A 21,326-nucleotide genomic window follows, 5' to 3' on the forward strand; every position below is an offset into this window, starting at 1 on the left:
ATATAGGGCTATGGTGATCTACACTAAGGGGACTGCAGAGCTGAGAGCTAATGTTAGGTTAGCTTAGAGAACAGTGTTTTTAGCAGAGATGGAAGTATAACTAGATTGACTCAAAACTGATAAAGGAGTAAAATGGTTGCAACTTGGAGATGAGGAAGAAAGGAGAGAAATATACAATAGTTTTTCAAATGCTTGTTCTGCACTGGCACAGTATTAGGCAAAAGTGGCAGAACAGTGAACAAGCCTGAGGTGGTCCCCGCTCTCAATGAGCTTAGTGTATTGGAAAAGACTCACTGGTAAGCTGTTTATACATGGTACAATATGGAATTATTGGTGTTGCCTCAAAAGGAATTATTGGTGTTGGTAAAACTGGTACCAGAAAAAGGCCACTAAAACTAATTCAATCAAAACAGGAACCAAAATTTCAAAGTAAATGCATTTACAAGGAAGTGTCAACCCAATTCTTTGAGGTATTAAAAATGGCTATCTTTATTTTAAAGTGAGGAAGGTCATTGGAACTTGACTTGTCAAGGACATAAACTGTAAATGTCTCCAAAACAAAATTTGGATTCAACTGTTCTATTTGTGTCCATCTGTGTATGTCAATATATGTGTGTTGTAAACATAAGATAATTTCCTACCTCTGGATGGTATTATTAAAATTTAACTTAAAGGCATGTGCTTGTAAGGATTGGGTATTATAAAATTCTCAGCAATAGAGAAACTAACTCAAATGCTTTTCAAGTTCATGTGACACAAGATTAATCCATAGTAAATAAAAGCTATTTTAAGTTTGCTGGTTTAAGTAAAAATAGACGTCTTTATTTTGCCTGGGTTTTACAAAAATAAGTTTGTCTTAATAATTGATTTTGCTAACTATGAACAATGTTTTTATCCTTGGGTATAAGACCGATTCCCAATACTGCCCTTCTGTGGATATATTAGTGATAAATGAGCAGCAGAATAAGGATTATATTAGGGTAGAAAAGAGGATTTGGGTGGAAATGAGATCAGAGGTTATAAAATGCCCAAGCTAAAGAATGCTAACTGCTTACTTCTTAGTTTTCATTAGACAATTGAAGTTTTAAGGGTAAAATCTCAATATATGTAGGAAAACTTTGTGGTATGCCAGAAGGAATCCTGGAACACCTCAAAAGATTTGAAACTGCAAGGGAAGCATTGTAAAATAAATGATAAAAACTTCTAGGGTATATTGTACAGGTGAATAATGGTTATAAATTAAACAGTCAGGGCTATGGGAAACCTAAGAAGGCAGTTTGGTTCTTCCTGCTCCCTGGCTCTCCATTTTTTGTTTTTTTGCATTCCTTCATGCCTCACTATGCATTCAAACTGAACTTAGATGAAGGAACTTATGAACTGACATTATTGAAAAAAGACATCTTATACTATTGCCAAGGTTTGAATAGAGTCACTTCAAGAAAATGCCAACTTGGTAACTGCTTTCTTTTGCAGGGAGCTCCCAGGAGACAAAGACTTTAAAGATCACTGACTGCTACCTGGAGATTTTGTTTCCTGGAAAGGACATCAAATAAAAGACACTCCATCCTCATCAGAAGGGACTTATCAGGAGCCTAACAGTAAATGGATATCTACTCCTATCTAAGGACATCAAAGATCAAGGATTAATATTGCACTCAGAATCCATTTTGTTTGATTATTTTTAATTATCTGCTAATTATATAATAAGTTATATGTTTTTTTGCTTTCTTCTATATAGTCCAATTGTTTATGATTACTGAGCATGTATAAAATAACACTCTTTTCGTGGCTTATGTAAATGTTATACTAGATGCTAAATATAGATAAATGGGACAGAAGTCAAATGTAGGATCATAACAGTACATAGAACAGAAATGGTCCAAAGTGTTTCTTTGCAATTAAGGCCATAAGACCCGACTGCCTTCCATTTACCTGCCCTCAACTCACATCCCATGGTTATGGTATTGCCCCATCCCCAGTGGTCCACCATTTCAACAAGACAACATCAATTACTGAAACTTCCTAAGAATAAGACTTCATAGCACTGTGAGACCATGCTGTCCAACCAAATGCATCCTTTGGATTGATTTATGACCTAAAGGAGGAACTGTGCATGAAAAGAAGTTCTATGTAAAGTAACATCACAGGGTGATGTGATCTTAAATTTCTAACTGGTCATGGTGGGCAATCATACCCCAGGACTATAACTTCTTTAGTGAAGGGTTTTAAGCCAGCCCTGTGTGTGGTTTGTGCATCTAGGTTAACACACCTTCGAAATGACAGAAGTAATTCCCCTGGAAGGGGGCATTAACCTTCAAGAGAGCACACAATCTTGTTAACTATCCTGCAATCCCATAGCTGTGTTATTTCCTTCCATCCAAGTAATCTTCTTTCCTTTTCCTTAAATGTAAAAAAAAACTGTAAAACTTTTTGAGATCTTGTTTCTGGCATATGTTGTCAGTTCGGTTCAAATAAACTCTTATAAAAACTCTCTACAGGTTTGGACTGTTTCTTACATAGACACAGGTTACAGTCATATGCCACTTAACGATGGGTTTCTGTTCTGAAAGATTCGTCCTTAGGCAAGTTCATCATTGTGAGAACATCAAAGAGTGCACTTACACAAACCTAGGTGGTATAACCTACTACACGAGCAAGCTATGTGGTATAGCTTATTGCTCTGTAGGAGAGGAAAAAGTATTTTTCCTTTGTTTTCCCGGGTTCTCGGCTGAGACATTCCTATAATAAAAGCAGATCGACCGGAGAAAAACAGTTTAATAACATGTATACCTCCTGTATAACATGGGAGAACCCAGGAAAACTGAATAACTGGTCAAAATGACTGACTCCACCTCCTTAAATATTAGCTTCAGATGAAGACAAAAGATGATGTTGGGGTGGAATCAGTTATGGGAGATTACCTGAAAAAGCATAGCAAATGAGGATAAGGTTATTGCGCAGATTTACCTTTGTCTTCTATATTGACAAGAGTTTCTAGAGATAAGGTCAACGTCCTTACAAAAGGATATCTCTCCTACAAATGTAAAGGTCTTTTACAAAGGGCAACTACTAGCTGGTTTTCAGAGCTGCTCCCATGTCTGCTATTTCTTAAAATTAACCAGCCTAAAATAATCCTTATGCCAGAAACATATTTTAAGGTGCAAAATTCTGTTCTCCTAGGCTATAAATTCATACAGCATGATACCATACTGAATACTGTAGGCAACTGTAACACAATGGTATCTGTGTAATATGTTGCGCTATTACCTCACGATGGCTAAGCTACTGTGCCACTAGGCAATTCGAATTTTTCAGCTCCGTTATAATCTTATGGGACCACCATGATACATGCAGTCATTGACAGAAACATGTTATTTGGCACATGACTGTATATGAAGAAAGTGAATTCTAAAGGAGAAGATAAAAAATAAGAGTCAATGAATTCGAAGTCTCAATGAAGTAGAATAGTGAGGAAAAGTTAAAGAAGCAAACCAGAAGGACCGAGGTTATGTTAGGAAAGCCTCAATCAGTGATTTTTATAATGGAGTCCTGCATGTTCTAAGGAATGACTGTAGGTGTGTGTGGCTGAGGAAGAGGTGAAGCAATCAAGAATCAATAGGCCAGGGCATTTGATAATTAGTCATGTGAATGTGAATACCACGGAGTTAAGGCTAAGCAAAACATGAGAAAAAACTGGGACGGGACTACAATAAACACCATTCCTAGTCCCCCCCGCCCCAAACCGCCCCTGGCCACATGCACAATACTGGATCCAAAACATCCAAATATTTAGAGGCATTATTTTATACAATACAGTTTAGTTTATTAAACAATTTCTCTTTTAATGCAGATATAAGTGTTATATCAATGAACTTACTCATGTACTTATTATAGAATAGAAAATTTAAATCAACTGCCTATTAGGTGTAGATCCCTGTCTTTCCATAGGTCAGAATATCAGAATATCATGACTAATCATAAAATCGACTTGCAAGTCCTCTCATCTGACTGTATTTAACAGGAAAAAAAAAGGAAAAAGGTAAAATAAACTCTAAGAATGATTTTCCTAAATGTAAGTACAATTTGGTACTACTTTCTATAGTAACTAAACTTCTGCCTTACTCTAAGAAAACATACTTACGCTTTAGAAACCTCTTAAGGTCTTCAATGTACCCTTTATAGGACTCTGGATTAGATATACTGAATGAATATTCCAATGCAGTCACTGGTTTTGGAAAAACCGTAAGTCCTATAAAGAGATAAAAGAAAAAGGAGGAAATTAACCGCGGCAAATTCCCTTCTCTCCTTCTTTCTCCATACTCTTATCCTTAAAAGGCCGATTTCAGTAAATCACATGGAAAACTGTGTTCACAGGTAGGTTGAAATGATCAAGAAACTTCCCATTTCTGACTATGAAGGTTGACACCTACAATGAAGACAATTCCAAATCCTCAAAATCAACTCAGACATTACCAATTAGAAACCTTCCTAAATCTGATTTGCTCTAGTTAAATCTAACTGCTCTGTTCCTTACTTTAAAAGACAGTTTTATTTTGTACTTTTTATATTCATTTTTCTATCAAATATTTTTAGGTTTTGCCAATTTGCCATTAATACATGGAGAATATTTTTAGCAAATCAAAATCAAAGCATCTTTGTAATTCAAATTACAGCTATATGAAAACATTCATAAAGAAAGCTTACATTATTCAGTGAAAGAGGCTTATACAATTTTTAATTATGGTTAAATATTCTTCCTTCGATAATAAAACTGCTCTATAAAATGTGGTTTTCTCATACTGAATTTGGAGTATAAAACCATCAACAATTTCATATCAGGAGTTAATACCCATGTATATAGAACATGTTGCATGAGTTTATTAACTGAAAATGTAAGCATATTTATTTGCAAGAAACATAATCAGGCTTCTAACTGTAATATAAGCTTCCCCCGTTTAAAAAGCATTAGATCTAGATTATTAAGTTGGCCTTGCAAAAAGACATAAAATCAATACTAAAAATTTCACTAATCTCTAAACATTCTCTATATCACAGTTATTAGAGACAATATCCCTTGCACTGAATCTGAAAATACACAAACAGGTAGTGTTTTAGTTTTCATTAGAATTGCTGCTCACAGACATCTATTTCTTCTTAAATCAAATCTAGTTTCTTTAAAACCTTAAATATTTGCCTATGTTGATCTGTGTGGCTCTTGAGAAACTAGATCCACTGCTACCCAAATATGATGAAACAATGTTCCTAAATGGCAAAGCAAATCTTATTCTACATGCAGCACAAAATAGTTCCCAAATAAAATCCTCATTCACCTACCACAACAATAGAGCAGATCACTTGGATATGGGTGATTACATATGCCTATTTTTCCTTACTACTCCACTCACAGCAAAATCATTATAAAATCGATAGTAAGTTGATGTTTTTTTTTTTAGGCGAGGCAACCCTTGGTTGATCTCACAGACTGCAAGGATCTTGTCAGCTTACAATCCCTTACTTTTTTATTTTGTAAGCCTACAACACCTGGTCTTTGTAGGCGGTCTGCCATCCAAGTACTAACCAGACCTGACCCTGCTTAGCTTCCGAGATCAGATGGGATTGGGCTTGTTCAGGGTAGTATGATCATAGACAACTTCTAACTTCTGATTTTTTAATGTAGTGTGAATGAAAACAGGTTGCTGTATTAAATTTAACAGAAAGTAATCTCACTGGGTGACCTGATCATAAATTCCTAAGGCGGGTCATGATGGGCACTCACATCTTAGGCCTATAACTTCCCTAGTAAAAGGTTATTTTTGCCTTAAGAAAGCCTTATCCATTGTTTTTGCACATCTGGGTTACCAAACCTTTGAAATGACTCTTTTTCAAACCCTTCCAGGAAGGTAACCACCCTCAGCAGAACACATCACCTTATGAATTATCCCGTAATTCAATTCCTGCTCCCCTTGCTTTCTCTTCCCTTCAAGTAATCTTCCTTACATTCTCTCCTTAAACTGCACTTATTCTGCGGAGCATTTGAGATCTTGCTTCTCAGCAATGTCTTCAGTTTGGCTCAAATAAACTCTTATAAAAATTCTCTATGGGTTTGGACATTTCTTACATAGGCAGTAGAAATAAAACCTCTGATTATTCAATATATGAAACGACGATCTGTAATGTCTGATTTTGTTTTTCTTAAGGTTTTACAGCAGCAGCAAGACATATGATATTTCAAGTAAAGTCAATGCAGCTTGCACAAAACTGTATAAAAACACCTAACTTTTAAGAAAAACCTAAATAAAACATGCAGATTTCTAAATTAAATTTTAAAGAAATACATATATAAGAGATTTTATTGCTTTACATGACTATTTTCCAAAAGAATTTTTAAATGATTTAATCTACAAAAAAAAACTGTCTTAAAACTGAATTTCTGATATCAGTTACTCCTTAGATTGCCTAGCAATGAATGCTCTTGGAGTCCCAATTCCTAGTATTCAACAACCTGTTTGAAATTTTTAAGTAAAAAACTTAAGGAGTGTGCAGTACAGCTGTATTTTTGACTTCAAATAAAGTTCTTAGCTTACCTGAAACCAAGAACATGAACAGAATGTGAAGACTACAATAACTCTCATCTCTTTATAATTTATACCACTGGGGTATGAGTGTGTGTGTATGTACATGTGTGTGTCTGTGTATGGCTGTGGATGGGCAATATGTGCTTATATTATGCATGTATTATGTATATATTAATGTATATACCAATTTCAAACTAGCATTTATCTTACCGAGTACTAACACATTATTGAAATGATGGTCATGGTAAAAAACAAAAAACAAACAAAAAAACTTAGAAAATACAAGTAGGAAAAAAAATTACCCACAATCCTTTTAAGAGAAAATCATGTGTAACAAATGTATATCTAATATTATATATACATATGAATGTATGCACATATACATTTATTGATACTAATGATACATTAAGTACTACAATTGGTAAATAATTTTAAGGAACTCAACTTAAAACTGTACTTAAATATACTGAACATATTTTATTGCTTATATTATTCATGCAATTATAAATAGAGTTTACTATTTCTGAAATAGATCAGATCATCTTCAATGGTAATACAATCACATAACTCAAGTAGCAAGAAAAATAATTATCTTCGAATTAGTCCAGGTAGAAAGAGAACAGAGCTACGATGAGAGACGAGGGAATAATTAGCATTGAGCTAGTCTATAACAGCTGGTCAAATAAACTGAGAGTTAATAGAATTATTCATGCTGTTTAGACAAATATTAATTGCAAACAAAGGAAAAGCCATTAGAACAAACTGCTCTAAGAAAAAAAGGTTGGGGAAATGGGTTCAGTTTGGCTGTTGATATGGCTCAGAAGTCCGTGCAGCGAACAAGGATCTAGATCAGGGTTCCTCTGTTTTGGCACTACTGACATTTTGGACTGGGTAATTCTTTGTTGTGGTGGTTTGTCCTGTGCATTGTAGGATATTTCTTTAGCTACACGCCTGACTTCTTCTCACAGCAGTACCTCTCCAGTGTGACAACCAAAAATGTCTCCAGACATTGCCGAATGCCTCTGGAGGGCAAATCATCTCTGGATAAGAACCACTGCTCCAGAGAGAAACCTCCTGCTAGATTCCCACCTTCCCTGGCCCTCCTGCTACCCAAATCCTACTCCTCCTGTAGAGCCTTCCACCTTTACTGTCTCAAAAAGCTGTTCACATTTTGGGGAATTATATATACTAAACTTTGGCAATTATCTTCTATAAAAATTGCCAGCACCTTGAAGATAAACAAGGGCCATGTCCAATAATGAAGGCAGCGCTAACAATTCAAAGACTGTTTGGAGGCAGACAATGTGATTTAAACAAGTGTTCCAGTTAAGAATTTTTTTCTGTACTACGGTCTATTCTCTAATATCCTGGAGAATTTTTTCCTTAAGATTATCAATAAGGCAGAATTAAACACATTAACAGTATACTCATTTTACTCTCTATTGATGTATCATTATTTAATATTTCTTACCACTTCTATGTTAAGCAATTAAAACCATGAAGCATGTATATTTACAAGACCAAGGCTCTAACCTAAGGTAGAACTGAAATACTTCATAAGTAAATTAATTCAAGACAAAGTTAAACTGCTACACATATTCACAAAAGCCATTCATATCTATATCAATCAAATTTGGCTTCACTATAATTCTCAATATTCATTTCTGCTTACTCCTGGCAAAGGACTTAAGATTTATCAGGCCAGGTTTTTTATCAGTATATAAATATTAAAGGTCTTTGTATCAGTATGTAAATATTAAATAACAAACAAAAACCAAAACTCTCACATTACCTAACCCCAAGGTTTATCTTTTATCGGCTATGTAAAACAGATTTATGATGACGATATAAAAGCCTTGATAAGTGTAACATAATTACCTGGACTAGAAATCTGGTCACGATATTTTGGAACCTCATCGTTCAGAGTCTGAAGCATAGCCCACATTGTGAATGTGAAGAGTGCAGCCAGGAACCCATAAAAGACTTGGTAGAAGAGCAAGATCAAACCTGTAAAGAAAATAAAACTTGTGAAATTTAGAGATACACGCATACGTTGCGTGCATGTCCAGGTTAAAAAAAAAACCAACCACCACCAATCACTGCAAGACCAGGATTCCAAGCTTTGCCATGCACACAGCCTAATATTTCCATATTCAGGAAAATGTGAATTTGCCCAAGCAAGGGGTATTTCAGGAGGCAGCACCCATTCATCCTGTGACCCCTTTTCTCCTCTAATCCTTCCAAGTAGCTTCCACAGAGCATACTCTGGTTCAAGGTCAGAGCTTTAAAATTCCTGCAAATAGGGGAGTGCTTCCCAAAATGGACTTGATGCCCTCTAGAAATGTAAACGCTGATTTTAGGTAGGACAGACTCAGTATGTACATGTTCCTTTAAGTGGCAAATAGAAAAGAATTAGTATATCCACCCATATTTCACAAAAAGTAATTATTTGCATAAATTTAAGTGTTAGAAAGGTGAGTTGATTTAAAGAATAGCCAGGAAATGTGCAGAAAGGCAAATCATGAAGATGGTACTCAATGAATTAAGTTTAGGAAACACTGGCCAAGTGGAAGGCTCATGCAAAAATGAAGAGCAGAAACAAGTACCCTAACCAATGGAACTTCACAATTCTCCTGCTAGGCACAAAGCAAGAGTTGGCAAATCCAAGTCTCAACATCAAGGGTGAAATCTTTCTTCCTTCACAATCTGAAAACACTAAAACAGATCTATCCTAAGCTGGTGATTCATTCTGGGAACACCTAAAATTAATTATTTTTCTCAAATGTATATATTTGAAGTTCTAATGTCAGAAGTGATCACCATCAAAATTATATATTAAAATATAAAGTTACACATTTATACTTAAATGTTTAAAAATTGATCACAGAATATTAAACAAATCCTCAGGTTCGACAATAGTGAAGAACATTTAATTCCTCAGAGTTGAATTGACATCAGCTTTATTTCTCAACCTTAATAACCTATTCTGTTCGCCCCAATCTATTCCTAGCAGAGGAGCTAGAACAGGGGTTCGTTCTTAACCTGGAATCTATGAACCTCCTCGCCCCTACCCCCTAGCAAAGATTAACTTCATCACTTCTGAAGTTTTCTGCAATGTATTTCGGAACATATCCTTTTTTTTTTTTTTTTTAAACAATCTGATTCTAAAAAGACCCCATGACCAAAGAACAGACTGTGCCAAAAGCTAGATAGCTTTTATTACTTAACTGCAGGCCAGGAAACTGCTCCTCTTTCCTCCTTTTTCAAGTAAAGGAGAAATAGTTAAAGCAATTTCATTTTGATTTAGACTAGCATCCCCCCACTCCTGTCCCCACCCTGCCCCAATTACCAGGAAGCCAAAATAGGGAACTAGAGGACAGAAGGAAGAAAGGAGAGCACCTTCAGACAGCATCACTTCCCTACCAAATACAGAGATCCTATTGCAGAAAAAGAAAAGGAAGACAGACCTCAATGAATCCATCAGTTAACTACAGAGGGAAATGAAAACACTTGTGAAGCCCAAAGGCTAGTTAAATGAGATATAGAAGAGAAATGATTTTTCTAAGATCTAGATGTTTGTAGGACTAATGACTAAAATCCTCTACAGCACACAAGGGTGAAGAAATACATAAATGTAATGAGTATGGGCTGTGATCCAATAAAACCTCATACAAAGACAGGCAGATTGAGGCCACAGTAGCTTGCTGACTGATGCTGTAGGTATTAAACTAGAGAATTTTGAAACAGAAGTGCTAAGAGTTTATTTAAGTGTTTTTAAGTCATCTCAAAATACACTTATCATACCATTTTCACAACTTGATTTTAAATTTCCAGGAAAAATACTATAAATGAAATTTATAACGGTTACAAAGCAAAACTAACATAACAAATATGAACAAGCTATATCCAAATATGCCTTCTGAAGAACCATTACACAATGAAAAAATTTTAAACTTCCTACAGTTAGGTTGATAAAATAGAACACAAATTAATAGCATGTCCCAAATCTGATGCCATATACTAGTGGCCATTAAGTCAGTTTTGAATGTAGGGAGTGTACAAACAAGTAAATAAGTCACTTCTAGCACTGAAGTGAGTTTTCCCAAATTAATTAAAAAAAAAATCCTTTTGCCAAGAGACCCACACCTAACATTTAAAAATTAAAATTAATCTCATTTATAAATTATACATGAAAGATTAACTCACAGTATAGCAACACCTAATCTCCTCTCCCCTGCTAAGAAAAAAAAATACCAGAAAATAAAAACAAATGGTACATTGCTGCTCTTATATAGGGGAGAACCTGCAGTTAGATACTTAGATGCGGTTTCCTGATAGGCTTAACACAATGACAAGAGATCAAATTGGGGCATCCTAGGTTAGTAATGGGTAGTGCAGTTGGAACCTGTTCAGTGTGCTTATGTCCGCTTCTGTGCTGTAAGCAGGAAACCATATATAAAGCCTAAATCTTGATTTTATTACTAATGTTCCCTGGCTTAAAATCCTTCAAGAATTTCCTTACATCATTAACCAACTAAAGAAACATGAACTAAAATTCTGAAGAAAAAACAGTATTTTAAAGTCTGAAATCAACAGAATCATAACCAAAGATGTTTACTCAAACACCAAAAAGTTTAATACTATAATTCGCACTTGTGTATCATTACATTGTTGTTCAAACAGTATAGAGATGCAATCGTCCTTCTAAACTTTCACTGAGATCTAAGGGCACATAATAGAACTGTCAAATGACTAAAAACTTCTGTCCATCCCTAAAAGAGGAATTGACCTTGACCCTCCCTCCTCCTCCTTCGTTTCTATTCCTTGAGAAGACCTAGTTTTTAAATCCTTTCCCTCCTTCTGCTTTTTTGATGAGGGGACGGGTGGTAGGATAGATGCAGCTGGAGGCCGTTCGGCAGGGTGGTTATATGTATGGGCTACGCTCGAGTCAGACTTAGGCTCAAATTCTGGCATGACCATTTTCCTACTGGGACACTGGGCAAAAATCCTATTCCCGTCTGAAAAAAAGGGTAATAGTATTACCTGATTATTCACATTATAAAAAGGAAAATGAGAGACTTGATGACATAGAAACAAAACTCTTTGGTGGGGGAGGCAGGGAGGCCAATAACAAACTAGAAATATTTTTGGAATGATGTGACGACTGGTTATAAAGCTAAACTTAAGGCTTAAAGTTTAATCAACTGCATTTTACTCTCAAAGATGCTTTTAACAAATGAGGTTTGATTCATGCAGACTCCTAAGCAGCAAGAAATCTGGCCAAGGTTTACCCTATGTTATCTATCCAGGGTTAAGAAAAATGGGTCATGTCTAGCCACTGCTCCAATCTCAACTAGGTGTCTGATTATTCAGTTCTAGCACCAACCACCTGAAGTAGCACAGACTCCACTAGTTCAGCGCTCAGTCCTCTCCAACAATGCTCTTTCAGATGCCATCCAAACTTCTAATCAACTGGCTACCAAACTGGGAGGTTCCCACCATCCCTCAGGCTTGATAGTTTGCTAGAATGACTAAGCACTATACTTACGATTACAGTTTTATTATCGAGGACATACAAAGTGTGGGGTTTGGGAGGGAATGCAGTTTCTATGCCCTCTCCTCCTAGAATGAGGGCACATCACCCACCCACCACATCAATATATTCCCCAACCTAGAAGCTCCACTAAGCTCCAGAGTTATTATGGGTTTCTTTAGGTAGGTATGCCTAAATCACTGGCCCCATGATTGAACTCAATCTCCAGCCCTCTCCTCTTAGGAGTCAGATTAGCTCCAATCACTCCATGTCCTTCTGAGTACAAGCCCCCCATGGAACCTATCCTATCTAGGGGCCTACTATGAGTCATTCCATTGCATAATAAAGACACTCTTATCACCCAGGAAATTCCAAGGGTTTTTAGAAGCTCTGAGTTAGGAACCTGGGATAAAGATCGTATGAATTCTTTATTACACAACACCTGCACACATAATTTGCATGGGGTAGAGTTATTAGGCTTCACCAAGGCCTGCACATACACACCCACTCAACACACTCTGAGACCCTGTGATCTGACTAGCTCTACTCCTGCAAATTTCCTAGTTACCTTAGGGTATCCAGATACTAGAAAGGCTGTCATTTCTCAAAGAATTCTATGACTAGAAAATACTTTCCCTTGGTAAATAAATTAGCATTCTGTTTACATTTTAAAGATTTTTTTAACACAGAGGAAAGCATAGTTTTTAAAAAATTAATTTTATGAAAAACTTTAAAATCCTTTGCACATTTGAGTTTTTAAAAATAATTCTTATAAAGGTATCATTCACATTCCATTTATCTATGAGTGGAACTGCTAAGTCATATGGTTAGCCTTTTGAGTAAGTGCTAGTGTTTTCCAAAGCAGTTGTACCATTCTACATTCTCACAGCAGGGTTCCAATGTCTTCATATCCTCCATCAGCACTTCTTACTGTCTTTTTATACAGCCACCCTAGTGGGTGTAAAGTGGTTATCTCATTGTGGGTATAATTTGCATGGCTAATAATGTTGAGCATCTTTTCATGAACTTATTGGCCATCTGTATTTTCTTTGACTAAATGTCTATTCAGATCTGGCCTATTTTTAAATTGGGTTAGTTATCTTTTTATTTGAGTTTTCAGAGTTCTTTACATATTCTAGCTATAAGCCTCTTATCAGATATAAGATGTACAATTATTTTCTCCTTTTCTCTGGGCTGTCTTTTCACTTTCATGACAGTGTCCTTTATAGCAGAAAAGTTATTAATCTTGACTAAGTCCAATTTATTATTTTTTTCTTTGGCTGCCTGTGCTTTTGGTATCATATTGAAAACATCATTGCCTAATCCAAAAATCATAAAGACTTGCACCTACATTTTCTTCTAAGAATTTTATAGTTTTGGCTCTTAAGTTTGGGTCTTTGATCCAATTTGCATTAATTTTTACATATGGTATGAGTAAGGGATACACCTTCACTGTTTTGTATGTGGATATCCAATTGTCCCAGTACTGTTTGTTTAAAACCATTTGTTCCCCTATTGAAAGACCGAATTTTCTTACAAATGAGCATGTACTATTTCTATAATAAAAAAATATACACTCAAATTTTATATATTTATTAAAATTTTAATGGTATAAAAAAATTAAACAAGATGAAATAAACCTGCCCAAGATTAACCTACCAGTAAGAGAAATATCCAGACTAGTACTACTCAATATGGGACCTTACTTGGCTTGCTCTTCCAGGAAGCCACAAGTTGTTACCTTTTGTAATCAAAACTCTCATTCTCTGAAAAATACATTACTCAAGCATTCTGTTACTGGAGGTGATAGAAATTTACATAGATGTGTTCCTTCTCTGCAAGAGTAAAGTTACCATAAGAGTCAGACATGTAAACCAAGAGTTACAGATATCAAGTGCTAGGAAAAAAACAAGAATTAACTGTCTATAGCAGGGAGAAGGAAAAGGATTTCATCAAAGAAGGCCTCCCAGAAATAAGTGAGTTTGCTCACCACAGATGGAGAAAAGGAGGAAGCTCTGGATCAAAGACCAGATGACCAAATGACTCTACAGCAGGAGCAGTCAGGTGAGTAAACTTTGCTCCTACCTGCCATACAAATATGCCCCCAGTGCCAAGAAACTACTAACAGTAGCATCTACTCTGAAGTAGGAGTAGGGAGCATGGAGCTTGGGCTGAAAAAGTGGGCAATGTCCTGGATGGGTTGGTGAAAACCTAAAGGAGTAGAGTATCTCCACACCTAGACAAGCTCTTGGTTACATATGCATCCCCAATGCTGTGACAGGAAAGTCTAACTACAGAACCAATAATTACCAAACATTTGAGAAAAAACTAATCCAATAAAGTATCAAACTCAACAAAGAATGTAACTAACGCCAGCAAAAACTGGGTTATAACAGCAAATAGAGCAAAGGGTGCAGGGGAAGGGGAGAGCATACGTATAATTAAAATGTAGAGAAGGCAAAAGGATGGTCTTTTAAAAACCTGATTTCATGTTCTGATTATTAAAATAAAAAACTCAGTAGATAAACTGACTGGACAAGAGTCAAATTTAAAAAATCCAAATACTTAAGAAAATAAATAGGCAAACAAAAGATTAGGAAATTTTTTTTGCAAAATATGTAACCAACAAAGGACTTACCTGCATCTAGAATATACAAAGGACGACACACATTTTTTTTTTTTTTAAATGGGCAAAATTTTTGAACAGAAACTTCACCAAATTGTAAAGACTGGAAAAATAAGCTCATGAAAAGGTGCTCAACATCATTAATCATCAAGGTAGGGCAAATGAGTATCACAATGAGCTACCACTACATGCTCACCAGAATGCTAGAGATTTTAAAGACTGACTATATCAAGTGATGGCCCAGGACTGGAGCAACTAAAACTCTTATACACTCCTGCTGGGAATGTACCTATCAAAACAAAACAAAACAAAACATAAAAAACCATTCTGTTAAACAGTTTAATAATTTTTTGAAAAGTCAGTAACATACATCTGCGATATGATCCAGCCAATAAATTCTGATAGATATCTGATCAAGAAAAATGAAAGCACAGAGGAACAGATATATGAATACTTAAATGCTTTATTTGTAACAACTAAAAACTGCAAACAACCCAAATGCGCATCAACAGATGAATAAATTTTCTATATCCATACAATGGAATACTATTCATGAACTATTTCTCAAAATAATTATGCTGAATGAAAGAAGTGCTCCCCCACCACCAGAGTATACACTTATATGACTCCATGTATTTAAAATTTGAGAAAGCACAAACTAAAGTGTCAAAAAGCAGATCTATTTTTGCCTGGAGACTGGAGAGATAGAGAGAGAGAGGGATAAATTACACAGTGGCAAAAGGAAATTTTCTGGGTGATGAATATATTCATTATCTTGATCGGAATGAGTCTCATGAGTACAGTATAGTACAGTATATGTATATGTATATATGTGAGTATATGTCAAAACTCAAGTTGTACTGTACGTCAATTATACCTCAAAAAAAGCTGTTGCAAAAACACAAAAACTTAAAAGAGCTAATCTAGAGAACTGACCAAACTAAAGAAAAAAATCAGCTGAAAGTTCAAGCCAAGGTATTCTACAATACTGGGCAAAAAGACAGAGAGGGAATGTATCTATGGAAATCGTTGAGACAATGGGGGACAAAACCAGAATATCAGCAAATCTAATAATAATTCCACCAGAAAAGATCCGAGAAGGGCAAATGCTCAAAGAAATAACAAATTTTGTATCTAGGTTGGCAAAGATCGGAAAATTTTGGAAAACATCCTCTACCTAGACACACAAGTGAAATTTCAGAACACCAAAAATAAAGAGAAAAATTTTTAAAGAGTCTAAAAAGTTAAAACAGGTTACCTAAGGCAGGGAATATGTCCGATATCAGATAACTCATTAGCCAAAGATGAAAAAATATACTCCAAATTGAGAAAAAATGATTGTGAACTAAAAGATCAATCAACTAAGAAAACAAAATAAGGACATTTCTAGACATACAAGGACTCAGAATTGCCACCTTCAAATCCTACCTGAAAGAACTGGTCATGCAATACAAAAAAATTGAAGAGCAATAGCAAAAAACTGCTAACAACTCAAATATCCTCAAACAAAGCAAGGGAAAAATAAAATACAATATATGACGGAAAACTATAAACAGTAGTTTAAAAAGAATGAAATAGATCTCACAAACCCTCGGTAGAAAAAAGTAACCTCAAAATGATATATACCACAGTGCTTAAATTTAAACACTCAAAAGTTACAGAATTATACACACACACACACATATGTATACATGTGTGTATATAATCACACACACGCACACACATTCGCACAGTGTTTGTTAATGAACCAGAAATGTACAAAGCAAATTCATAAATAATGATTACCTCTAAATAAGGGATTAGAATTTCTTGTCCTTATCAGATCTGAAGAATACTTTACGCACAATAACTTTCATTGATTTTAAGTACACAATGCCAATGAGTGTTGACTGTTGTATAACCTGTGAAACCACCGCTAAACTAAATACAGAACATTTTCATTACTTTCAAAATTCCTTGTGCCCCTCTGCAACCTATACATCCTTCACCAGTCAGCCAACTGTCTTGTCACTCACTATATTAGTTTGTATTTTATATAAAGTTAAACTTTTTAATTTGTTTAAATTTAAACAGGGTGAAGATATTTTTGTATTAATAAAAAGTAAATAAAAATCAAGATACAGTATAATAGCCATGAACCTTCATGATGCTAATTGACTTACAATATGTAAAATAAAAGCAGAATTACAAAATTTATCATAATCATGAGTAGAGATTTTAACATACTTCTCCCCAAAATCCACAAATCGAGTATACAATAACAAAAAGACAGTATTTTTAAAATACAACTAACAGTTATTTAATATATGTAGAATACTGTAGTCCCCAGAAAATATTCTTTACAAACTTGGACACTGCTCCCAAACTGACCATGACTTAAATTACGAAATACAAAAACAACAGAAATAAAAAACAAAAAACCAAGGCCATGCTCTCTAAAATCAAAGTAAATATGCTACAAATTAAAATAAAAATTTAGAAACTTGTAAATAATCTTTGGATCAAAAAAGACAAAAAACCCTGAAATATCCAGTATTCAAATAATGTAGTCAGAGCAGAACAAAGGAAAATCCAAAGCTAGCACTATCCAGAGACCAAAACTGGACAGAGTACTCACACAACTTTCACATATTTATTTTATTTTATAAACAGTTAGATAGAGCTTACATACTGTAGTGTGATAATGACACAGGACTGGAAATTCGGATCAACAAAAGAATATCCAAGAAAGAATCCACATAAAAAAGTTCTGCATGAAACAAAGTTGGCAATTCAAATCAGTGAGGAAATGATGGATTATTCAATATATTTTGGGATACGCGATTACAACAGCTCATAAAAGATTGTTAAATCTGTGATGTTAACTTAAAACAAGTAAATTTTAAAAGTAAGAGTTAAGAGACAAGAGCCAAAAGATGAGCAAGTGACTGAAAAGAAATGAAAACTGAGTAAACATAAAAATACACTCAGTTGCAGTTATCAGAGAAATAGCAACTTAAACCAACCAGATACCAGCATCCCATAAAACTGGCAAAATTTTTAAAGAGTGATAATGGCCAATACTCAGAAAGTTGAAGGGAAACAGGTTCTTTTATTTATTATTTTTTTAATTTCAATGAATTATTTATTTATTTATTTATTTTTTAGGCAAGGCGACCTTTGGTTGACCTTACAGAATGCAAGGACCTTGTCAGCTTACGATCCCTTATTTTTTATTTTTTTTTACGCCTACAGCACCTGGTCATCCTAGGTGGTCTCTCATCTAAGTACTAACCAGGCCCGACCCTGCTTAGCTTCCAAGATCAGACAGGATTGGGCTTGTTCAGGGTGGCATGGCCACAGACGAAACAGGTTCTTTTATCCACTGCTGGTGAGAGTATTAATTGGTACAGCTTTTTTAGAGGACATTATTAATAAAAATAAGTATATACTATAAACTAGAGATTCCATTTCTCAGTATCTAACCCCAAAAAATGGTTGTGCACACACACACACTGCAGCAATTTTTAAGAGAAAAACTAGAAACAATCTAAATATTCATCACAAAGAAATATATGTATCTTGGATATATACTCTACTCTCTGAAAAATTATGCAATGATTCAAAGGAATCATTTTTTTTTTTTTACTGACAAAGAAACATAGCCAAGATATAATAAATGAAGGAAAAAAAGTTGTAGAACATATGTATTTTCCTATTAGTCATGTAAAAGTGGAAAATTACTTATTCCCTCATATTCCATATATAGACATAAATAAATACATTGGAAAAAGACTGGTAGGAAAACTGATAATCATTATCTGCAGGAAAAACTCCACGACTGGTGAAAGGCAGTCAAGAGAAACATACAAATGTATTCCTGTATTCTTTTTTTCTCCAAGATTCAGTTAGGAATATTTACTAATACATAGAAGATTTAAATATAAGTAAAAACCCATAAACCCATCTAGATACTACAGTTAACATTCTATTTATCTCATATCTAGTCCTAGTCACCATTTATCTATTTTTTTTATGCATTTCAAGTTGCAGATGTCAGTACACTTCACCCCTAAACACTTTAGCATGCATGTTAATTAAAATTGACATAAAAATTACATTCATTGAAATACACAAATCTCCAATGTACCAACAGATGGCTTCTGACGAACACATTCTCCTATGATCCTTCCCCCACCAATCTACAAAACACTGCCATCATCCTCCAAAGTTCTCTCATGCCCCTCCCCAGTCAATCGCCATGCCCACTGCTCTAGAGGCAAACACCATTCTGGGCTTTTTTCCGCATGCCTAAGTGCTCTTGTTTTCGAATTTCACATAAGTGAAAATCGTATAGTATGCATTCTCTTTGGTAAAGCTTCTTTTACACTAAGCCTAATTGTGAGATTCATCCAGGTTCTATGTATCTGTAGCTCATTCTTTTTTTTACTGTTGAGTAGTATTCCATTGTGTCAACATACCAGCTTCCTGATGATGGACACTTGGGCTGATTCCAGTGTGGAGCTACTATGAATATTCTTGTACGAGTATTTTTGTAGACATATGTTTTCATTTCTCTTGGGTAAACATGTAGAAGAACTACTGGGTCATGGGCTAGGGACATATTTACTTTTATATGAAAATGCTAGACCTTTATCCCAAGTGGATATACCAACTATTTTGTTTTAAGAAGTATTACAGTTAAAGTGGTTACCTAGGGAAGAAGCTGAGGATGACTGAAGACTTACTGATTATCCATATCCATATTGTAAAAATTCAAACAATGGTATTACTTTTGTTATACGAAAAGAACAAAGCCAAGAGTCCACATTCCATTTAAGAATAGTTCAGGTTTCTTGGGTCAGCCTAGACCACTAACTCTTAAATTTCAAAGTGGAGGTCAGCAAACCACGGCTGCTGCCTGTTTTCTGTCAATAAAATATTGAGAAACAGCCAGGCCCATTAGTTTATGTATTGTCTGTGACCACTTTCAAGCTACAATAGCAGAGTTGAGTAACTGCCACAGGCACGGTATGGCTGGCAAAGCCTAAACTATTATCTGGTCTTTTAAAGAAAAAGTTTGCCATCTCCTGTTCAAAGCATTTATATAGGCTTTGTTTTTCATTTCAAATTGGCATTTGAAACTACGTCATACAATTTTTCTCTTAGAGATGGAGATGTGAAACTAGAATTTAGGTTTAAATTCTGAGTCGTAATTGGGTAATCTTCTTAGTATATTTGTGTACTTCTAAGATTCACTAAGAAAAAAATGCTAACATTTTTACTATGATGCCCTATCTGGAAACTTCAAAATGAATTAGAAGTTTAATTGAATAGAATAACAGTGCGCTAAGAATTATGCCTTCATGTATAAGTATCTCCACAAATAAGACTTTCAACATGGAGCTACACCGATTAACCTACGATACTCTCAACTATAACCCAAGGAATAGGTGACTCACAAGCTGAAACTAATTAAATGACAAACTGTTCCCCCCCCACCCCAAAAAAGTGCTTACTATGTGCTAGTTGTGGTACAGATATAAAATGCCGATGAAAATCCTGCTCTCTGAGAACATCTGGTTAATAGGAGCACTATATATAAGCTTTAATCCAGGATACAAAGTTCTAGGTGTTATGGGAGATAAATACGGTATTATTTTCACCTGGACATATTTGGAGAACGCTTAAGGCAGAGCTGGCACTCAAGTTAGGTCTGTGAGTAGGGAATAATTTATAATGCAGAGAATGAAGGGCATGGGAGAGGGAACTGAGTATGGCATTCCAGACCAAGGAGCCTCATGTACACCCATTTGGTTATGACATATGACGTATGGGAAGGTGGAAAATGACAGGTCGTAAGGTTAGAAACTTAGTTTCAAGCCAATATGCACTAGGCCTGGAATGCCAGGCTGTCTGGAACTTATTTAAACCTTCTGAAGGTAGTGGGGATTCAGTTTTGGGGAATGGGGAACAGCATGACCGAAGCTTCAGACTTGGATATAACCCAAAAGCAAGCAATGAGGTTACACTGGTATAGGTCACAATGATTCTAACTGATTCCTTGGATCTTTCTGGGGATGTATCAGGAGTTAAAAGCCCACTTTATCCTAGAGTCAACAACACTATATTTTTTAAAAAGCAGCAGATAAAAGCTGGAAAGCCAATGGTCTATGTGGACTTGGAACAACTTTGAAAAAGTTGCAAAAGCTCTTTATCTGGTGCTTTAGGATTTTTAATCAGAGAATTTATAAGAAAAGGCATAACCAGATCTCGATAAAGAAGGGACAGAGTTTGGTAGGAGTGTTAAAGGCTAAGAAATTACAAAAAGTGGTTAGCATTATAAAGCTAGAAAAAATGAGCATCTCAGGCTCTCTGAATATGTGCTTTCACAAGATTCTAGGGGGGGGGGGGGGGGTTGCAGGGTAAGTAGGTCAGAGAAAATTAATTCCTGAATTGATTGTAGTAGTGGTAATGAGAGTGAGGGTCGCAATCAGATTCAAGAGATGTGGAACTGGTACATCTCCAGATTTTGAGACCAGATGACAAAAAGAATAGAGATGTTATTTTCAAAAATTACAAATAAAGGAACAACTAAGACTTCAGTGGAGGA

The 21,326-nt window shown here is 35.3% G+C and overlaps 1 protein-coding gene and 2 pseudogenes across 1 annotated transcript in view; all 3 read right to left on the reverse strand.

Annotated features, from left to right (window-relative positions):
• ATP1B3 (ATPase Na+/K+ transporting subunit beta 3) overlaps window positions 1-21,326 on the reverse strand; it is a 36,942-nt gene that overhangs the window by 9,346 nt on the left and 6,270 nt on the right. Inside the window, exons 2-3 of the mRNA XM_006907182.2 lie at window positions 8,454-8,582; window positions 4,142-4,249 (exon numbers count right to left, since the gene is read on the reverse strand). Of these exons, the coding sequence (XP_006907244.1) occupies window positions 4,142-4,249; window positions 8,454-8,582 (237 nt within the window). The remainder of the gene's footprint in view (window positions 1-4,141; window positions 4,250-8,453; window positions 8,583-21,326) is intronic.
• LOC112476073 lies at window positions 5,530-5,648 on the reverse strand (annotated as a pseudogene).
• LOC112476086 lies at window positions 17,960-18,078 on the reverse strand (annotated as a pseudogene).

This window comes from Pteropus alecto, unplaced genomic scaffold (genome assembly GCF_000325575.1).
Source record: "Pteropus alecto unplaced genomic scaffold, ASM32557v1 scaffold92, whole genome shotgun sequence".
NCBI lineage: Eukaryota > Metazoa > Chordata > Mammalia > Chiroptera > Pteropodidae > Pteropus > Pteropus alecto.